Raw genomic sequence first — 20,004 nt, forward strand, 5'->3', positions numbered from 1 at the left:
GCTATTCCATAGTTAAATGGGTAAGAACAAATTATTGTTATGTGACCGGGTTAGCACCGAACTTTAATTAGTCCCTTCCCGGATATCGATACAAAAATAGCTACGTGGTTGAGGTTGAGTTTTAACTCTTAATGAAGTTCGAGTCTCTTAGTAGCTAGAGATATAATTCGAACTTCACCTAAGTGAACATGAGGAATGGTGCCGTTCCTAACAAGACCTTGGTTTAGTCTTGTAAATGTTCATGAATCCAAGATAGAGCACAAGGCCGGAATAGTGCTAAACGATTGGAACAGTTTTGAAATCTGGGATAACACATATGTGATATATTTCCGGTATTTGCTTAAGAGACAAAGTTTAATGCAAAGCACACTATTGTCTTGTGAATACTTTGAAGTATAGTCACTAAGTAAAAGTTAAAATCGAAAGATACCTTCATGTACGTATGTGTTTATCGTTGTTAATTCTGAAGAAATATTACAATCTAGTGGGGGATTGTTAGAGAGATTGTAATATATCTCTCAATCTTGATATCACAAAATTAGATTAAAACACATTCGGGAAGAGTAAGCTGACGCAAGCACGCGCTGCAGCGCGAAAGAGTGCGCGCTGCAGCGCGTTTGGGCGCTGTAGCCTGCGCAAAACAGACCCTCGGGTCTATTTTGCTAGGCACGTGCGCTGCAGCGCACAGCAGCGTGCGCTGCAGCGCGCGTTTGGGCACTGCAGCCTGCGCAAAACAGACCCTCAGGTCTGTTTTGCTAGGTATGCGCGCTGCAGCGCACAGCAGCGCGCATTTGAGCGCTGCAGCGCAAATCTTCGACGGAAAATGTGTTTGTGTGTTTTAGTGATCTGAAAAGGTCTCGAACCATTGTATCTATTTGTGATATGTTTTCTCACATATCTGAGCACTTATTAACAATAGAAATAACTATTGTTATAAGTGCATCAGCATATAAAAGATAACCATCAAATTGAAAAGGTATCTTTATGTGAAAGGTTGTAACACTTAAAGAGGATGCATGCATCCCTGTCTTTATATGATGGATTACAGAAAATACAGATTGATATACATTGTTCTGGAACTCAATATTTTTGCTGGATATTGTGTTCAAGGGTTTGTTGTATCTTAGGGGTAATTTGCCATTTAGAACTCGTTAGCAAACTTTGAGAAGTGAGGGCAAATAAAACCTTAAAGGAAAGTATTCCTATACGCCTCAAACCCTTCTTTCTGAATTCTCTATTCTTTTCATCCTCCCAAATCCGAATTTACCCAACACTTCATAGTGCTTATCTTTTCGCTTCTAATCACCTTTGCGTAGAAAACTTGCATTGGCTTCCTAACCTCTCTTCTTTGCAATATCTGAATCTGAGAGGTACGAATCTTAACAAAGCATCAAATCATTAGCTACAAGGTGCTGTTAATATGCTTCCTTCACTTTTAGAGCTTCACTCGTCCTATTGTCAACTTGATAGCTTTGCCCAAACTCTTCCATCATCTATAAATCTCACTTCAGTTTAGGTCCTTGATCTCAACAAAAATTACTTTGACAACTCATTTTCATTTCTTCCGTGGTGGATTAACACCGCAACTTTCACGCACCTTAATCTACGTTACTGTGATTTCATAAGCCCTGTTAGTCAGCTTGTTGCTTTACAAGGTTGCTTTCACAATTTGCAATCTTTAGATCTGCCAGGAAATCAGTTTTTAAGTGGTGAAATTGAACAACTCGTGGATGTTTTATCGAGGTGTGGTAATGTCAACCTAGAGCTTTTGGTAGAGATGCAACTATGGGTCGCAACCCGTGGGCCAACCCAGGCCCATCTGATACAGTATTGGACTGATACGACACGACATTGTTTAAGGCACGACTTAACCTATCAATATTAGTAGGAGAAAAAGAGGAAAATAGATCAAGACTTGAGATGAATTAAAATTAATAAACCAATAGTTTACATAAGTTAAAAAATAGGCCAAATTATTGTTTTCGTCCATAACTTGTCTGGTTATGAATCATAACTTGACAAGTTATTGTCCATAATTGTTCATAACTTGTCTGACTATGAACCATAACTTGACAAGTTTGTCCATAACTTATCTGGTTATGAACCATAACTTGACAAGTTATGGCCTATTAATTTCTATAACTAAAAATTGGCCTATATACTTTCTTAAGCTTTTCATATTGGCTTATTTTCTACTATTTTCCTATTAGTAAGCTGAGCTGGGTTGACATATCTCGGCTCATGAAAATTCATGGACTAGACCAGACTTAACCTGGGTCAAGCCAGCCAGTTTAAGCACACAATGGGCCCGCCCATCCCAGCCCATCCAAGGCTCATTTTGGCCCAACTTTTAATACATGTTTACTTGTGATACTATACATTTGTGATACTACCACTAGTTGTACGTGGTAATTATAAATAATAATCATTTGTATGTTTTTTATGTGTTTTTTTTAGTATTTATTTAATAATCTTATAAACATCTTATGTGCAATTATTGCAAATGTACTCTTTTATTTTTATCTAGGTTTTGTTTCATCTGGTTTCCTCCCTTCAAAAGGTTTTTAATGAGACATACATAAATAAAATATTTCTTTTTATATTTTCATTAACTATTTATATTTTTATATTTGTTTTTTTAGAAGTTCAAAAACAAATATTTAAAAAAAAAACAAAACAAAAAAATTGACAAAATGCATGCCAAGATGGGTTGGCCCATCCAAACTCATGATGGGCCAAGATGGGCCAGCCCATCCTCACTCATAGATGGGCTCATATAGGCCGACCTAGTAACGACCCATATGGTCTGGCCCACAAAAAATTGGCCCGTGGGCTAGTCTAGGTGAGGGTTGGTCTTTCATGGGCCGGCCCGACACAACCCACTAAAATAGTGGGTTGGATCGGGCCGGCCCATGGCCCACGTGGACTTAAGGAGAATAGGTCAGGTTGAGCCAGACCGGTCTATTCTTACATCTCTAGAATAATCAATAACTTGTTCTATTTAATAATAACTGATTCAATGGGTTGACACAAACACAACTAAACAACCCAAATTAACTTGTAATATTTGGTTTTTCTTAAACAAGTAAATTGATATCAATAAATAGATAGAAATAAAAGGTATTCGTTAGAGATCTTTATATTGTTGATATATTTTTTAAGTCTAAAAACATTTTTTTTAAATAAATTTGAAGAGAGAATATATCTAAATTTATTTTATTTTTGGTTATAAAATTTTAATTTTATGTGCTTTTAGAATTATATGCTAGGAAAGTGAGGGAAATATACCAAGACTTGAGATGAATTAAAATTAATAGGCCAATACTTTACATAAATTAATAAATATGTCAAATTACTGTTTTCGTCCATAACTTGTCTGGTTATGAACTATAACTTGACAAGTTATTGTCCATAAATCACAGTTTTTGTCCATAACTTATCTGGCTATGAACCATAACTTGACAAGTTTATCCATAACTTATTTGGTTATAAACCATAACTTAACAAGTTACGGTCTATTAATTTCTATAACTAAAAGTTGACCTATATATTTTCTTAAACTTTTCATATTGACATATTTTTTACTATTTCCGTTATATGTTTTTAGTTTGATAATGTTTTAGATTAAATGGGGAATAATCATCTTTTTATGTCCCAAAATTGAGTTCACGTACGTAGATATTTTTTTTAACCTTTATGAAGTTGAAAAATATAAATTATTAGAATGATAATTTTTCTTCTTTAAGGTATTGACAACGTTGTTTTTTTTTTTTTTCAAATCGTTCGAATGAATATCAATGGCTCCTGATCGCGTTTCTATGGAAGCGGAAAAAAAAAAAAAAAAAAAAAAAAAACACACACACAACCATATTCAATAGTAACCTTTCTAATCTAATTTAAAAAAATGATAAAACACTTTTAAAAGAAAAAGAAAAAAAAGAGGCCAAAATACACAATAAAATCTCTCGCCGTCGGCCACACTCCGCGCACTCGCCTCTGACCGCCACCACGCATCACTGCTCATCTGATGACAGTTGTATCCTCACCAAACGGTTCTCTGGCTGCCGATCTACAAAACACAACCGTCTGTTTGTCGAATCTCAGCTGAAAACGCCATTGCCACTGCCTATAAGTCGCGATCCAACCATCTTCGCACCTCAGTATCCACCGCGCGTTGTCAATAACCACCACCGGGCATCAACACAGACCTCTTTGCACCCACTATCCCGCCACTAGACCTTGTCGGAAAACGCCATCACAAGCCACCAAAAACCTGCAATTCTCTGTCCTTTGTTGCGATCGACGGCCGCCATCACGCGGAGGGGGTCACTCTCCCTCTTCAGCGACGGAATCGAACAACAACTCCGCCCGCCCTCTTCGGCGAATTCGGACTCCATTGCGACCTCTCTCTCTCGCGAAGGAAAGCTTTTTTTTTCCTTTTTTTTCTTTTTCCCTTAAAATGTTTTTTAATTACCTGATTTTGTCTTAGACGACGTTTGGTTCATGAATTAAAATTATTTTTTATTTACATATATTTTTTATGAGAAAAAATATTGTAACGAATCACGAACTATGATTCGAATTAAGAAACGAATCTAGGTACCAAATATCCTTTTAATTTAGTGGTGCTGTAAATTTTAAAAAAATTACTTTTAATTATATTGAATAAATAAATAAAAAATAGTAGAGTGTTTGGTAAATTATAATTATAGTAACTGTCTTAATTTTAAAATCAGTGTAATTATGTTTAGTAAATTATGAAATTGAATTATTGTGTGTAATTAAAATGATCAAAATAGACATAATATGAAATTTAAATATATATAATTATTTTTTATATTTAGAAATACTTATTTAACTTAAAAAATATATAATGTTATGATTCTGAATTTTCTAACAATAAGATAATTAATTCTTTTTTTATTTTTTTATTCACAATATAGTTATAACAAAAATGAGTATTAGTGAGTAATCAACATATATAATAAAAATGTACATTCCACGTTTAAAAACTAGTAGAGGCATTAAAAGAATTAAATCGTGCTTATTAAACTTATTGCAATTTGATATTGTACTTTATCCATTTCTTGTGATAGTAAAACATGATTTTCTTCTACATTATCTTCTAGTTGATTCTCTTCATAAATGAATAACTTGCTTCGTAAACAAATAACTTGCTTTATAAATGAATAACTTGCTTCGTAAACGAAAACACCTGCAATAACTATGGGGTTGTTCTTTTGGAGTGTGACTTGAGTGCAGTTTTTGAGTTAAATTTGAGTTATAACTTGAGTTGAAGTTGTAACTTGAATGAAGTTGAGTAAAGTTGAATAAAGTTGGAACTTAAAAGAATATGAACTTGAATAAAATTATAATTTGAGTTTAAACTTTTTCTGAGTTTTGTTGCAAAAGAACAACCCCTATGTTCCTCTGCAATTGCAATTAAGAATTTAAGCTTGGTCTGACCATCGGGTGCCTTGGCAGATAATTTCTCCACCAACTGCAAAAGCAGACAATAAAATTAGCAATAAACTACACTTCTACATTTCCAGCGTCTACTGCCATTATTTGTTCACACTGATTTTTCATATAACAACTATCCATGAAAGTTGCATGAGATGCACAAACTTACCATACGATTTACGCCACAATCTGGATGCAATTCGATATCTATAGTAATAAATTCCTTTCCATATTTTGCCATTAAATGCTTCCTGATTTCCATTAGTTCCGGTACATCTGCACATCTCGGAGATGCAAATATTACACTTGAAATCGCTTCATTCAGACCAATCAGACAGTTTTTGGTGGTGGGAAAAAAACGAATGAATGAATGAACATAACGCTATTGACAAACAAAAAGAACAACTAACTGACAAGACCAACTAGTAACTGAAATAACTATCTACCAATTACAAAAACCAGATATGCTAAACACAGGTTGAATTTTTTCACCAACAATCTCCGGTGCTCTGGAAGGAACACACATTAACTATAAGAAGCATATTATTTTTTTATCTCTAATTAGGGATATATGTCTACATAGAAGATGAAGTGAATGGCTAAACACACATTAACTATACAATATTGCTTACTCAAAATTGAGTTTTTCACACTTCCAGCAAGAAAAATATTTCACTTCTTACCAAAATTATAAAATGGATTAATTTCACTTCCATTTTCTTGGAAGGCGTTCAGAAATGCAACATCGTTTAAAGAACAAAAAAAAAGACTCAATTCCAACCAAATAACCATATCCATAAAACAATTCCAACCAAATAACAGAGCACCATTCCAAAAAAAAAAACTTCTTGCAAACATATATATACAGACACACACACATATACCTACAAAACACAAACACAATCCCCTGAAATGTCAACTTACTCTAAAATAGAAAAAAGAAAAAAAAAAAAACAAGAATCAATTTGTTATTGTTTTCCATAATCATATTCAAGGAAATGTAATCAAAGTTCTGTATCTCTATCTCTCTCTCTACTTTGCAATTGTCTCCAAACTCCACCACTTTCTTCCCTTTTTTTCCCCTCAATCTCCCACCCATTAACCCGCCAGCGCTACCGCCCTAAGATTAGGAAACCCCCCACTAATATGTTGGGAATAATGTCATAAAAGAATGAGATGTAATAAGATATTTATTATTTATTTAATAAAAGAGTTTATTCATCATTTTATGTACATATAATTGTGAATATTTTATGAATACCAAATGAAAATTCTGTGATTATTTATGTAACCTTAAACATTTTATATAAGTGTTGTATGCGAGAGGATAATGTTTAAGGATAATAATCAAAAAGTGATGTTCGTAATAAATTTAATTAAAGTTGGGAATCTTTAATTAAAACATTACTAATACATGTCATTTCCATTTAGAATGGAACGGTGTTATCCGCACTGTTAATATGGCAAGATATTGAATGAGTGTATTACGCATAATGAGATTATGTGGAACAGGGATATAGACACAATATGAATTTCTAATAATTTTCGTTAAGTATAGAAATTCTAATTGAGTCTACTAATGGTCATATATAGAATGATCTTAATCATGAGTTGTTAACAAACTTCTATTTATGGATTTGTGTCTTTTGATTTATTCAGTACGGATTTCAAGACCCTGAATCCTATTTCTTATATTTTAGAGACATGATGAAGTAGGTACCCGGACATGTTATTATGCAAGATGGAATCCATTCCATCTTGAGAAAAAAAGAGATAAATAATTTTCTTGAGTGTTGATTCGGTACTTGGATTAGTAAGAGCGTTCTGGTTCATGAATGTGTTTTATAAATCACTATCCATTAGAGAATCAATGATACTCAAGGATGAAGATATAATTAGAGAGGTTAACGGATTTCACCTAGTTCTAATTATGAATTATTTATGGAGGATTAATCTATATGCAGTGACTATATCAAATGGACACTTCACAGTTTAGAAGTAATTTATGTCTATAATTTTGAGAGTGGAATTTCAAGTTTATGGTGGAGTAATTATTGGAATTAATAGAATTAATTAATTAATTAAAGTGTTTAATTAATTATTAATTTTATTGGAGCTCGGGATTATAGGTCCATTAGCCCCTGTGCCGTCCTAGTAATTCTACAAGACACAAGGGCAAAATGGGAATTTTAGAATTACAGAATTCTAAAATTAAACATTCAAAAATAATTAATTGAGAATTAATTATTATTTAAATAATGAGATTATTTAAATTTGAAGTTGAACACATTTAGATTTATCCATTTAAACTTATTTGATAAGTTGTTCAATTTAGAATTCAAATTAATTTAAGTTTGACTTAAATTGGAATTTGAGTCAAAATTGGACTGTAGGATAAATGATGATTTTCTTTTTTTTCCCTATCTATATTTGGCGCCACACAAGGATAAACTCCTCTATAGGTGGCTATCCATAATAGATAAAATAAAATATGAGATTTTGTTTCAAATTCAAATAGGAGATAATTAACAAGCTTTATCTTGGAGGTAGAGATTGGATTCCTTTTAGAAGTTTGACTTCTACTCTATAAATAACAGAATGATAGAAAATTATAAGACACAATTTTTGACCTATTATTTTTAGTGTGGCCGAAATTCTCTTAGTGTGGGAAGGAAAAATTTTTCTCCAAAAATTCCACATCGTGCATGCGTTAGTGTTTGTGGAAATTTGAGTATTTATTCTAACCCGTTTTGTCTTAGGTGTACCCACACACACGTCTTCATGGATTCTAGGAATTAACGTGGAAGACGTTGGTTTTCTAAACACAAGGCTTTAGAGTAATGATTGTTCGTGGTCAAAAAACTCAAGTTATCACCCTAATCGGCTGCCAGGTATAATTCATAATTGAGTTCTTATTAAATAAATTAATGTAATTAATTTATTCGTGCATAAATTAATATAATCTATAGAGTATCTCAAAGGTTTTATGAAAATTTTTATTATACACGATCCGCTACCTCTCACGCTTCCGCATCCGAATTCGATTCGGAAATCAACACAATACCCCGCAAGATCAGGAAACCCCCAAACTCAGGAAATATAGAGCAAAGCAAAAAAATGAATTTTTTTCCCCAAAATCCATCAATCAAGAGAACAATCCGGTGATAACACACGGAATAAAGCTGGAACAAACATTAACCCACATGTTGATAGAATCGAATAAAGAAAAAAAAAACACTTACGGTGAAAACAAAAGCAAAATGGAGATAAAGGCAGCCATAGCAAAAAATTTCTGTGAAAACCTAACCAAATCAGTTTAAATAGATCAGTCGAGTACTTACAGCGGCGATACTCTTGGATCTGTTGAGCTTCAACCGACAATCCCACAATCAGAAAACCCTAACCACCACAGCCATATATGACCGAGAGAAGGGAGAGAGAGTCCGCCAAAACTTCAATCGCAGGCAGATATTAAAACCCTGTCAAGCACAGAGGGTGAATGAGAGAACAAATAGAGAAGAGCTTGATTTCGGGGGGAGATAGAGAGGGAAAGCAGAGAGGGAGACGAGAGAACTCGAGAGAGAAGAGAGAACAACACCTGATAATGGTGTGAGATTTTTTCATTCAACAATGTTAAATGGGGAATAACGAAAGTTTCATTACACCAAGCTTGTAGATTGCCGCACAATCTACAATCAGAAGCATCCCAAAGATTGCTTCTGATTTTGGCCCCAACTTACTCAAAAATTATTTTAAAAATATTTTTTCTTGTTTTTACCAAACACCACAAACTAGTTGTGGCTATTTAGAGAATTCATTTTAGCCTCTAATAATCTCTACCAACTAAGCATTTATCTTACAGTATTTTGATATATCTATTGAAATCTCAACCATTACAAATAGATCTAAGTATCTGTGATAGAAAAAAACTTACGGTATTATTGTTTTTTTTTTTTCCATATTTTGCATATCTCAAATTCTAGTTTTTTTTTTTTTACTGTTTATATGTGTTAATTATGTTGTTTGACAATGGATAAGACTTTCTCTTATTAATGGTTTGACCTAGCGGTCATTCTCGATCCGCTAAATTAAATAACATAATTAGAACTTCGTTTATTTTACTAATTTAAGTTTAGAATTTGAGTTTTATTACAGTAAAAAATTCTCAGAAACAGTCACATTTAATTTTTTTATTACAGTAAAAAAATTTCACATAAAATTATATCTCAACTCAAATTAAAAATTTAAATCAGCGAATTAAACGAACTCTAAATTAACTTAGACGCCAACTTAAAGGTTTGAGTTTGGCCGTGCTGGGTTCGATCCATTATAAAGATAACAAAGAAGAAAAAAAGAAAAATTAAAATAAAATAAAATAAAATAAAAACTCTTCTTCACTTCAACGCTGAGTTAGAACCTTCAGAACCCGAAACAACCCAAAACTCACATTACAGTACAAACAAGACAGGAACGACCAGTTCTATCAAAAAAAAAAAAAAAACCACTTTCTTCTTTTTCTTTGGGTTTATCAAGCTTCTTTTTTTCACTCTTTCTTTCTAGGATAATTAGAAAGAAAAAAAACCTAAAAAAAACTCAAATTCCCATTTTCAGTAGGGTTTACCCTCAGCTTCTCAAATTCGGCGACTTCCAATTCATTCTTCCATTTTGGTAAGTTTCGCGGATTTCGTGGTGATTTAGCTTTTGTACTGTCTAATGAATGTGCGCTGTTTGGTTGCCGGGAAAATAACTGTGACTGAGGAGGGAAATGGGGATTTGAACTTACTGTGACGTAGTAGACTTTGATTCTGTTGATTCTTCCTCTAGTTTATATCTTTTTCATTGAATGGCCGTTGTTAATTCCTTCACCTGTTGTTAGATTTTGGTACGGAATTGAATGATAAAGTTTGCAAATCTTTAGTTTTGGAAACTGGTTCTCGTACCGTGTGAGCGATAAGAGTCGATTTTAGTTTGTATATATATATATATATATATATAACATGTATGCTTAATGAAATTTCTTTTTACATTTCTTTTTTTTTGTTGTTGTTGCTTTTAGTTTTGTTAAAGATTGCTTGATCGTTTAAATAACACTTGAAAAGTTTTCTAACTGCAGTTTAGTTGATTGTAACTTACTGTGTTCACTTGTTGAAATTTATCAATATTTTTTTTAGTCTAGGCCACTATTTTGTATTGTCAAGATGGAGTTTTTGCACATATTTATTGGACGTTCTTTATTTGAAGCATACTTTTCTTCTATTAATGTCAAATGAACGAGAGAAAAAAATTGTAGAGGTGTATAAACTTGCGAAATTCTAAACTGTTTCATAGGAATTCCGCGAATTCCATGGAAGCTTGAGTTGAAGACCAAACCTGAGAGAATTGGGCTAATGAGGGTAAAAAACTAGCATTTGGAAGTGTTTATAAAGTTTTACCATCTTCAATGTATGGTCAAGGTTATGGTCCTCAGCCGCCCAGAGCGCCTGCATACCAACTGCACCAACCAGCTCCTCCTCCTCCGAACCTCCAATTCCAACAAGGGTCTCAGGCCCGACCCCCTCCTCTAATTCAGCAGGCTCCGCCTGCTGTACCACCCCAGAATCAGCCAGGTCCTCACTTATACCAGCATGGTCTTCCTCCCCCTCCCCGATTTGTTCACCCTGGTCCTCCTATGCAAATTCCTCCTCTTCGGGCATCAAATGCAAGTGAATCTTACAAACACCCACCTCCTTTAGTACACATGGGAGCCCAAATTGTGCATCATAGCCCCCATCTTTCACATGGCCCTGCTCACCCAGAAATGTTACAAGCCCCACAAACTCATGGAGCGTTGCCGCCTCCTCCTCAGTCACAGGGACAAACATCATATAGAGCTACATTTTTCCCGCCGCCACCATATCCTGGTGGAGTGCAGGGTCATAACCATATTGCACCTCCCCCTCTCCCTACCACCTCTAGTTTTTTCACTCCCGCTGCATATGGAAGTTCTGTACAAACAATAACGGGAGAATCTCATGTCTCTTCCATGGCCCCACCTCCACCGCCATCTTCTGCGTCACCGATTCCACCGTCTCCACCATTGTCTTCCAATCCCTCATTTTCGACATCAAAACTGAGGGCTCCTAGTTCTGGTGATGAAGCTATAGCTATCAATCAGGTCAGAGATGATACATCTGTGCATGGAAGCTCCCAAAATTTGGAGGGTGGACGTTGCAGTGAAGTGAGATCTCAACCAGGAGGTGTTCCATCACTTAATGGAAATGAGCTGCTAAATCTTCCCCCACTTCCATTGAAGCGAACAGAAGCGAAAATTATCCAAAGAATTGAAGATTTGTGCCTGCTAATTGCAAAGAATGGCCCTGATGTAGAAGATGTGACTCGACAAAGTGAATATGGGAATCCAGAGTACAAGTTTCTGTTTGGTGGTGACCCTGGAAGTGAAGCTGCAATTGGTTATGAGTATTTTCTCTGGTTGAAGAAGAAATATCTTCTGGAACATAAATTTCACGAAGAACAAAGTGAACGAGCAATAACGCCTTTGCAAATGGATTCTTTGCGGCCGCCTAATGCTTCAATTGCTTCAGCTGGTTGCACATCAAATACGGATTCAGACATGGAGATGGAAGGTTAGTTTCATTTTCTCCCTGGTATTTTACTATTTTGACATTATTGTAGTTCCTCATTATGTGTTTCTAGTAATACTCTTATCTAATGTTCCATTTATCTTGCCATATTATCTTATCTCCCAGAAAGCATGTAGCTCGATTTTATTCTTTGTTCTCCTTTATCCATCCTTTTTTTTTTAATTATTTTCATTTTTAGGGGTTTTTCTTTACGTACATATTGTTTCTCTTTGGCCGTCTCTCTTGTAAAGTGTCGTGCTCTGTTAAACCTCTCTCTCTCTCTCTCTCTCTCTCTCTCTCTCTCACACACACACACACACACAATAATTTCACTTAGTTTATAAGGATGCTGTTTTTCTTTTACTGAAAATTTATTGGCGATTTCGGGAACAAGTTTAGTCTTGGTTCATTAATTTTATCTAATTTTTCAAGCAAAACTCTTTTACTTATTTTACAGAGTGTACTGCGTTATTAAACTACACTTATGCGTTGGCAGAACGTTAATAATTTGGTTTAAATTTTTTATGTGTGCTTGCAAGATGATATAACCCTCTTTGATAAAGACCAAGAAATGAATCACTCAACTGAACCTCTACTTGACATCAAAGAACGTGTTGTGAAAGACCGGCTACATGCACCAAAACTTTCACCAGAACATAGCCTGGTCCGGGGTATTTCTTCTGAAAATCTTTCATGTGGACCCTTGCTCAAACAAAGTGAAGGTTTAAGATCTGCTATGGGAGACCACAGTCAGGTCAAGGATTCAGTTGGTGCAGCTGAATGCTCCTTGGATGGCGATCTAAGGAAAACTGTTTCCCCCCTACCTGATAATTTGAATTTAATCGGTGCTTCTGTAGCTTTTGAAGCCTTTAATTCAAAGAAGGTTCCTGAGGTTATCACAGGTCGTAGCCCAATTAGACTTCTTCAAGACTACGCTTCTGACAACCACTCTGAAAATGATGATGAACTCTTGCATAAAGACATCAGTCCCTCGATTCTGCCATCACTTAGAGCAGATGTGTCAAGTCCCTGTAGAGATACTGGAAGATGTGTTGAGACAGATATGGTATGGGAGAGTCAGCACTGTATTGAAAAGTCAAAAAGGCGGTCTAGATGGCAATTGGAATCCAACCTGTCTCAGAAGGTTGCCGCCTGTTCCCCAGTTTCACAGGGAGAGGTTCAAGCTACTGGTAGAGCATCCATCTCAACTGGAACTGATGGATATGCGGATAGAAACCCTGGAAAACAAAGCTCTACCAAAGATGTTTCTTCTCATGCAGATTTTCAGAAGAAAGTTGCCTTGGACGGTGCAGATAGTCATGTTATCTCTAAAAGGGGCAAGACAGAGAAGGAAAATGAGGCAAAAAAGGCAAAGTCTGAGTCAGCTTCGTTGAAAGTGGATGAGTTTGGGAGATTGGTCAGAGAAGGTTCCAGTGACAGTGACTCTGATTTAGGGTATACTGGCAGGCATGAAAAAAGAGGAAAAAGAGGTAGAAATCGGAGTCGGAGTCGGAGCCGATCCCCTCTAGACAAGAGGAGAACAAGGAGGAGTTCGTGGAGGAGAAAAGGGAAGCGAAGCCGATCACGCAGGTAGCAACCGCTTTTTGTTTACTGATGTTCTATTTGAGTGGCTGATTTCCCCTTTTTTTATTATTTTAATATCTTCATTGTTAATATTATCATTTTGAGAAAAAGGAAAAAATATTGTCATTTTTTCGAGTATGATCTGTCAAATAATATTCTTGATGCATTTCAGCTGGTCACCTAAGAGCCGAAGAAGCAGGAGCCGATCTCCCATATATAGGCGTGCATGTGAATTGAGTGGTGAGAAATTGAGATCAGACAGGGCTTGCATTCCACCATGTTTTGACTTCATTCGAGGCAGGTGCAACCGTGGAGCCAAATGTAGATTCATGCACCATGAAGTTCAGAAAGGTGACACTTCGAGGCACCATAGGGGCAAACTTCCATCTGGTACAGCGAGTTATAAGACAAAGAAAGAGAGTAATATTGCCTCTGTAAAACTTCCGGAGCATGCTGGTGATGAAGCCCATAATCAAGAGATGCAAGATGGAAAAGTTGATTGGAAAAAGGAAGATCTTGCTATGAAATCTCAGAAGTCTATTATTTCGGATCCCACTGGTCAACCGATTGATTCTGGCACAGTCAAATGCCAGAGTCCTAGGGAGATAGCTGGTACAGTGAAAGAGAAACAAATAATTCAAGAAACGCCAGCTGAGTCAAACCCTCAGATCTGTGACAATAAAACTCTGGGGGAGGAGTCTCACCAGCCACCATCAGTTGATAGCTTTCCCTTTCAATTTGTTGATGGTGCTGATGTTCAGGATTCATATGCTGATACTTCTAGGTAAGAGCATCCTTCGGTGAAAAACTCTGCAGTTCATCAACCTCAAAGCCATATTTCAGTTACAGAAGACCAAAATGGCGATTCCCTATCTCTTGAGATGGAAGGTTCGTCTGTATCTGATGAATCACCAAACCAGAGAACCTTAACTTCTCCAAAGAAGTTATCTAATAGTGAATCTTTTCCAAGCAACATTTTACCATCTCAGCCATTGCCCAACACAAGCTCATCACAAGAACTTTCATCTGAACCCGTTCAGTTCCCAGCTCCTAAAGAGCTGTCTCCTCTTAATTATTCTGCACCAGCTACTCCACAACAATCTTTGCAGTTGCCCCCTCCCCCTCCCCTTCCACATACACAAAGTGCAAATGCTCCTCATATGGCTCAGTTTCCTATGGGTCACGGCTCAATGCCACAGATTGCATCTTATCCACTTCAGCCTGCTCATGTGGGAAATCCTCAACCCTACCAGGCTTCTGTAGCCAGTCAACATCCACAGTTTTCAGTACCACCAAATTCCTCTTGGACCTCCTTGCCACCTCCGCCACCGCCACCGCCTCAATTATCCTATGATTTGCGTTTCAATACAGAAACTGCACCGGCTGGTGTATCTTCACAGTTTCCGCAGAGTCACTTTCCTCCAAGGAATGATTTCGGTTTTCAGACTTCTGTTAGGCCTCATCCTACTGAATTGTATTCCAATTCTCTGCACCAAGCCTACCCTTCAATACATCAACCAAACTTGCAAATTGAAAATTCTAGATCAGGCAACACTACAAGTCAATTTGGAGCTCCTAGTCTTTTGAGAGATGATCACTTTACACATCCTCCTATCCAGGATTTGAATACGTCGAGTTCTTTAGGACATCGCAGCTTGCTCCAGCAACCTGTGCCTTCTTCTCAGGAGTTATCTGCGAACAGCATGCTACCATTATCTGGTGGTGTTTCAAAGTCATCTTCCGAAATTCATCCTTTTTCGCACAAGCAATTGGATTCTGGCCATCTGCAGTACCCTCTAGGTGATAGCAGCCCGAGTATTCCTGGAAAACCCGGTTCAATGCCTCAGTACCCACCAGATCTTCTGGACAGGAATCAGTTATCTAGTGATGCTGATTTTGGGGTACCAAGAATTTCTGCACATTATAATCCTTATGCATCAACATTTGAGAAGCCACTTAGCTCCAAATTCAGCTCTACTGCTTTCAGTCAGGATAAGGGTCCACTGTCTGCTAATCAATATGATACTTCTGGTTTAAGTCATGTTGCCGTTGACGGGCTAGGTGTTGGCAGCTTCGGATCTAGACAGGCAACTTCCTCGCCGAGTTCTGATAAAGCTGTAGGGAAGATCTTGCCTAGGGCTGGTGGCGACCAGTATGATCCACTTTTTGACAGCATTGATCCATCATCCAATGCCAGAAGCAAAGATCATCATGGTCGAAAATTAGAACCTTTTAGCAAATCTGATTCAGTGGCAAGGCATGGTGGTTCTTATAAGCCATTGGATTTGGAAGAGAACAGACATGAGGTCGCCGCTGTTGCTTCAACTACATCTATGGATAATGATGAATTCGGTGAGACAGCTGATGCGGAAGTGGGTTCAGTTCAGAATGAGAGCCCAAGTAAGCCTGTTGGTGTAGCAACTGCAGGAGAGAGAGGGACTGAGACGAAGTCCCCCGGGAAGAAAAAGAAGAAGGATTCCCGATCAACAAAGCCTTTTAAGATTGCTATTGCAGATTTTGTGAAGGATGTTTTGAAGCCATCATGGCGTCAGGGTAATATGAGCAAGGAGGCCTTCAAGACCATAGTCAAGAAGACCGTTGATAAGGTATCTGGGGCCATGAAGGGCCACCAGATGCCCAAGTCTCAGGCAAAGATTAACCAATATATTGACTCACAGCAGCGGAAATTGACAAAACTTGTCATGGTAAGAATCTTCTTTTCCTAATATCTTCCCTGATTTCGACGAGACATAGTTTGTGTTCACATAATTTGAAATTGTTGATCGGGATAAAATTTAATTTTTTTCTGTGAATGCATAAAATATGTGAGAAGAAAATGAGGGACTCTTTACATTTTGGCCCAATACTTAGGTTCTTTAAGCATGGCCATTTTTTATATGGAATGGACCTGGCAGTGTACTGATTCTCCAGTTATCAGAACTCTCAGGAGCTTTGTTGCCTAGAAAGTCTGACAAGACAATCAAAACTTTTCTCGGCTCTAATGATAAGGAGAATAACAAAGTGGTTATATAGCTTTGAGTATTAGTTGTAAAATCCCTTCCCAATTAAGAAACTTGCAACAAAGTTCTCTTCTTTAAGTGTTAGTTGGTCGACTTTGATTTATCATGTCCAGAGCCAGTTTAGATTTTAGACTAGTAATACTTGTTTGCTTTGGAATTGTGGGGTTATAGAGGGAAAGGGTTTGTGTGTGTAAATATATATTTGCTGAAGAGAATATACATTTATGTGTTTATACATTCTTACTGCTCTTGCATCATCGTCTTCCTTAATGTTCTACAGGGTTATGTCGATAAGTACGTCAAAGTCTAAGAACGGCGTACATGGCGACCCCAGCATGCAATGTTTTGAGAAGTACTGTTTTTCCCCATCTTTTGGATTTATTTTCTGTCTATGAAGCTTTATATTTGAGATATATGGGGACTTTCCAACTGGATTTAGTGAATGTCTATATTTTGTAAAGTCATGTATGTGCTAAGTAGGAGACATTTAGGCCTTGGCATATATATTTACAAAAAAAAAAAAAAAAAAAAAAGGGTTTTTTGGCATTCCCATCTGAGTAGGATGACGGTTTTCAGCAAGAGAATTTTTGGTGCTCCATTGTTGTGCGAGTTGTCGTCTACAGCTGTCACTAAAAAATGATGCAAATCTATAAAAAGGTTCCTTCGAAACGTCAAATCTCCATGTATTTTCTTCATTCCTTTCCACACATAATTAGGAAAGTTTGATGCCAAAAATAGAAACTATGAATGGAGCATACTATTTAAGATCAGTATGCTTTCAGAAATTTCGGAAAATATTTTTAGATTGAGCATAAAATAATAAAAAATTATAATAGTTTTATTGAATGATTGCATAACTATGAGTTTGTAATATTGAGTTGGGGCAACTGAAATTCTTAAAAAAAAAAAAAGGATGTAAAACTCAAAATTTTGTAATTCTGAGTGTGGTTCCGCCGCTAATTGGCTGTTATGAAAAGCCTAATAATGTTGTTCTTTCCTCGTTAAGAAAAAGATAAAAAGAAGGAAATAATATATTTAGTAGGATGTTTTGTAAATTATTATATAATTTTTTAAAACATGTAGTTCAGAGCAAAATTTTTTGGGAAAGTCTGACAAGGGGTGATATTTTCCTTACAGGTAGGGTGAATCTGCAGACTGCAGTGGCTCTCCAATTAAAAATCAGTAGTCCAAAATAATCTTACATGAACAAAAAAAAAAAAAAAAGATTATCTCCCTAGATTAGTCCTAAAAATAAATGAAAAAAGAAAAAAAAAAAAACAACTTTCTTCTTCAAGACAAATGATACCACATTGTCCAAGCACCACCTCTGGTGTTGCCGCCGACCACCGCGCGTCACCTCCCTTGACGACACCGCCACATCCATCTTGGGGGCGTGGGGATCTGGGTGGAGCAAAGCTAGGCTCACTAGAGTTGGGAGTCACGGTGGACGAGTGGGATGGCGTGTAACGCCCTTCAGAATTAAACATGTTTAATTATGCTAAATTGTGAGTTATTAATGTGTCTAATTTGATTTTCACAATTAATCAAGGAACTTTAAATTATTTTTAATATTTATGATTTGACTTCAAAAGTTTTTAAAAATACACTTAAATTTTAGTGTATTTTCTTTTTTTTTTCCATTTTTTCCATTTTTTCCTTTTTCCATTTTTTTTCTTTTCTTTCTTCTTTTTCTTTTTTTCTTTTCTTCTTTTTCCTTTCCCTTTCTTTTCCTTCCCGCGCAGCCCCCCCTCTCTCTCCTCTGGTTTCTCCCACCGCCGCCCCTCTCTCTCCTTTCTTCTTCCACGCCGGCCAACCACCTCCGAGCTCTCTCTCCCTTTCCAGCCGTCTCTCTCTCTCTCTCTCGGCTTGCTGCCGAGACACACACAGAAAAAAAAACATAGAAAACGGGAGAAACAGAGGGAAACAAGGTTCCGTCAACTAATTTGAGATAAAATCCCTTAAAACCCACTCTTGATTTGAATTTTAAGCTTGAGAAAGTTTAATTTTGGTTAGATTTGAATAATTTTGAGTTAGGGTTTAGATTTGAACAATTGTTCTTAGAATTGAATGAAATTTGGAGGTTTTCTATTTATTTGACTTGTTGAATTGATTGGAAACTAGTTTTGATGGATTATGAACAATTTATTTTAAAATTGAATTTGAATTGCATATTTGGTATTTTTCTTATTTATGTCGGCATGTTGCTGAAATTTCTTTAAAAAATTATTTTTAAGCTGAAATTAAATAGGAAACTAAACCCATGAATTGAATTTCAATCTTTAAAGAACCCTTAAATTGATTATAAAATCGTTTGTGAAACTTAGATTTGAGTCAAGGCACACTAATAGAAAACAATTAAACATGATTGAGTTTAATTCATTTTAAGAATGAGAAATACTTCCTAAAATATTACTTTTGTGATAAACTAGTGGAGAAGGTCAAGTATTAAAGCTTTAAGGGAAGCGGAGGCTAAAAGAACGAAATGCTAGCTCAGGTTTGACATCCGAAAGGTAAGATATTCTTGTCCATATCCTTGTTAGCCTTACTTTAAATGATTTTGGCTAATGAAAATGTTTTATTCTAAAACATGTTGAAAGAAAATGATTTTAAAGGATATAGCATGAATAATGCTATTAAGTTTTCCAATGATGTTGGAAATTAGATTTTTAAAAGTATCATTTCTTAAAATTAAATATTTTAAGAAATGATAAAACGCAGTGTGGCCTCAAAAATCGGGATATGGGAATCGTATCATTGGGGCAAGACCCTAAACCCGTACGGTTCCACTTCTTACTCATTGGTGTTATGGCTCTGCACATTTTTATTATACAGACATTTTACCACTTCTTGCTCAGTGGTGTTATGGTTTTGCATATTTTTATTAGACAAATATTTTGCTACTACTACGTAAGTATTTCTTTTTTTTTTCCTAAAAAAAAGGATGATCGGTTCCGGGTGTATGTCTTCGGACCGTGAGTACCTTTTATTTACTATGTTTTATAAAGTTTTATCCTACTGGGCTTTCCCCTCATTTTTTTATGTTTTAAATGTATTAAACCCCTCCAAACGACGCGAGGAGTAGTGCGGAATAGGTAGCTTCTACCGGTGAGGTGAATCTGTCTTCGAAAAGTGAAGATTGCATTTTCTTTCCTTTTATCTCAAGGTATGTATTAAATTATAGATTGTAAACTCAAATATTACTAGACTGTGGTTGATGTCAACATTTATTTTGTTTATATTCATGTATGCTAACCTGTGGGAATTCCTGACATAATACCAGGGGTGAGGTTTTGAACTGGTTTAGTTGAAAATTTCAC

General features: G+C 36.1%; 2 protein-coding genes across 3 annotated transcripts; both read left to right on the forward strand.

Annotated features, from left to right (window-relative positions):
• The first annotated feature begins 9,894 nt into the window (after positions 1–9,894).
• Positions 9,895–14,532, forward strand: LOC21402020 (serine/arginine repetitive matrix protein 2). Its single transcript, XM_010107070.2, has 4 exons — positions 9,895–10,131; positions 10,792–12,086; positions 12,623–13,673; positions 13,840–14,532. The coding sequence occupies exons 2-4, from the start codon at positions 10,904–10,906 to the stop codon at positions 14,453–14,455; spliced, it is 2,850 nt and encodes a 949-aa protein (XP_010105372.1). The 5' UTR covers positions 9,895–10,131; positions 10,792–10,903; the 3' UTR covers positions 14,456–14,532.
• LOC21402021 (pollen-specific leucine-rich repeat extensin-like protein 2) lies at positions 14,457–18,170 on the forward strand. Of its 2 annotated transcripts, XM_024171520.1 has the most exons (3): positions 14,457–16,372; positions 16,968–17,039; positions 17,825–18,170. In XM_024171520.1, the coding sequence occupies exons 1-2, from the start codon at positions 14,549–14,551 to the stop codon at positions 16,995–16,997; spliced, it is 1,854 nt and encodes a 617-aa protein (XP_024027288.1). In that variant the 5' UTR covers positions 14,457–14,548; the 3' UTR covers positions 16,998–17,039; positions 17,825–18,170. The 2 variants fall into 2 exon arrangements, with proteins under 2 accessions (XP_024027288.1, XP_010105373.1); XM_010107071.2 differs by lacking the exon at positions 17,825–18,170 and having other exon boundaries at positions 16,968–17,363.
• The last annotated feature ends 1,834 nt before the right edge of the window (positions 18,171–20,004 follow it).

The sequence above is a fragment of the Morus notabilis genome, unplaced genomic scaffold (genome assembly GCF_000414095.1).
Source record: "Morus notabilis unplaced genomic scaffold, ASM41409v2 Scaffold302, whole genome shotgun sequence".
NCBI classification, from domain to species: Eukaryota; Viridiplantae; Streptophyta; class Magnoliopsida; order Rosales; family Moraceae; genus Morus; species Morus notabilis.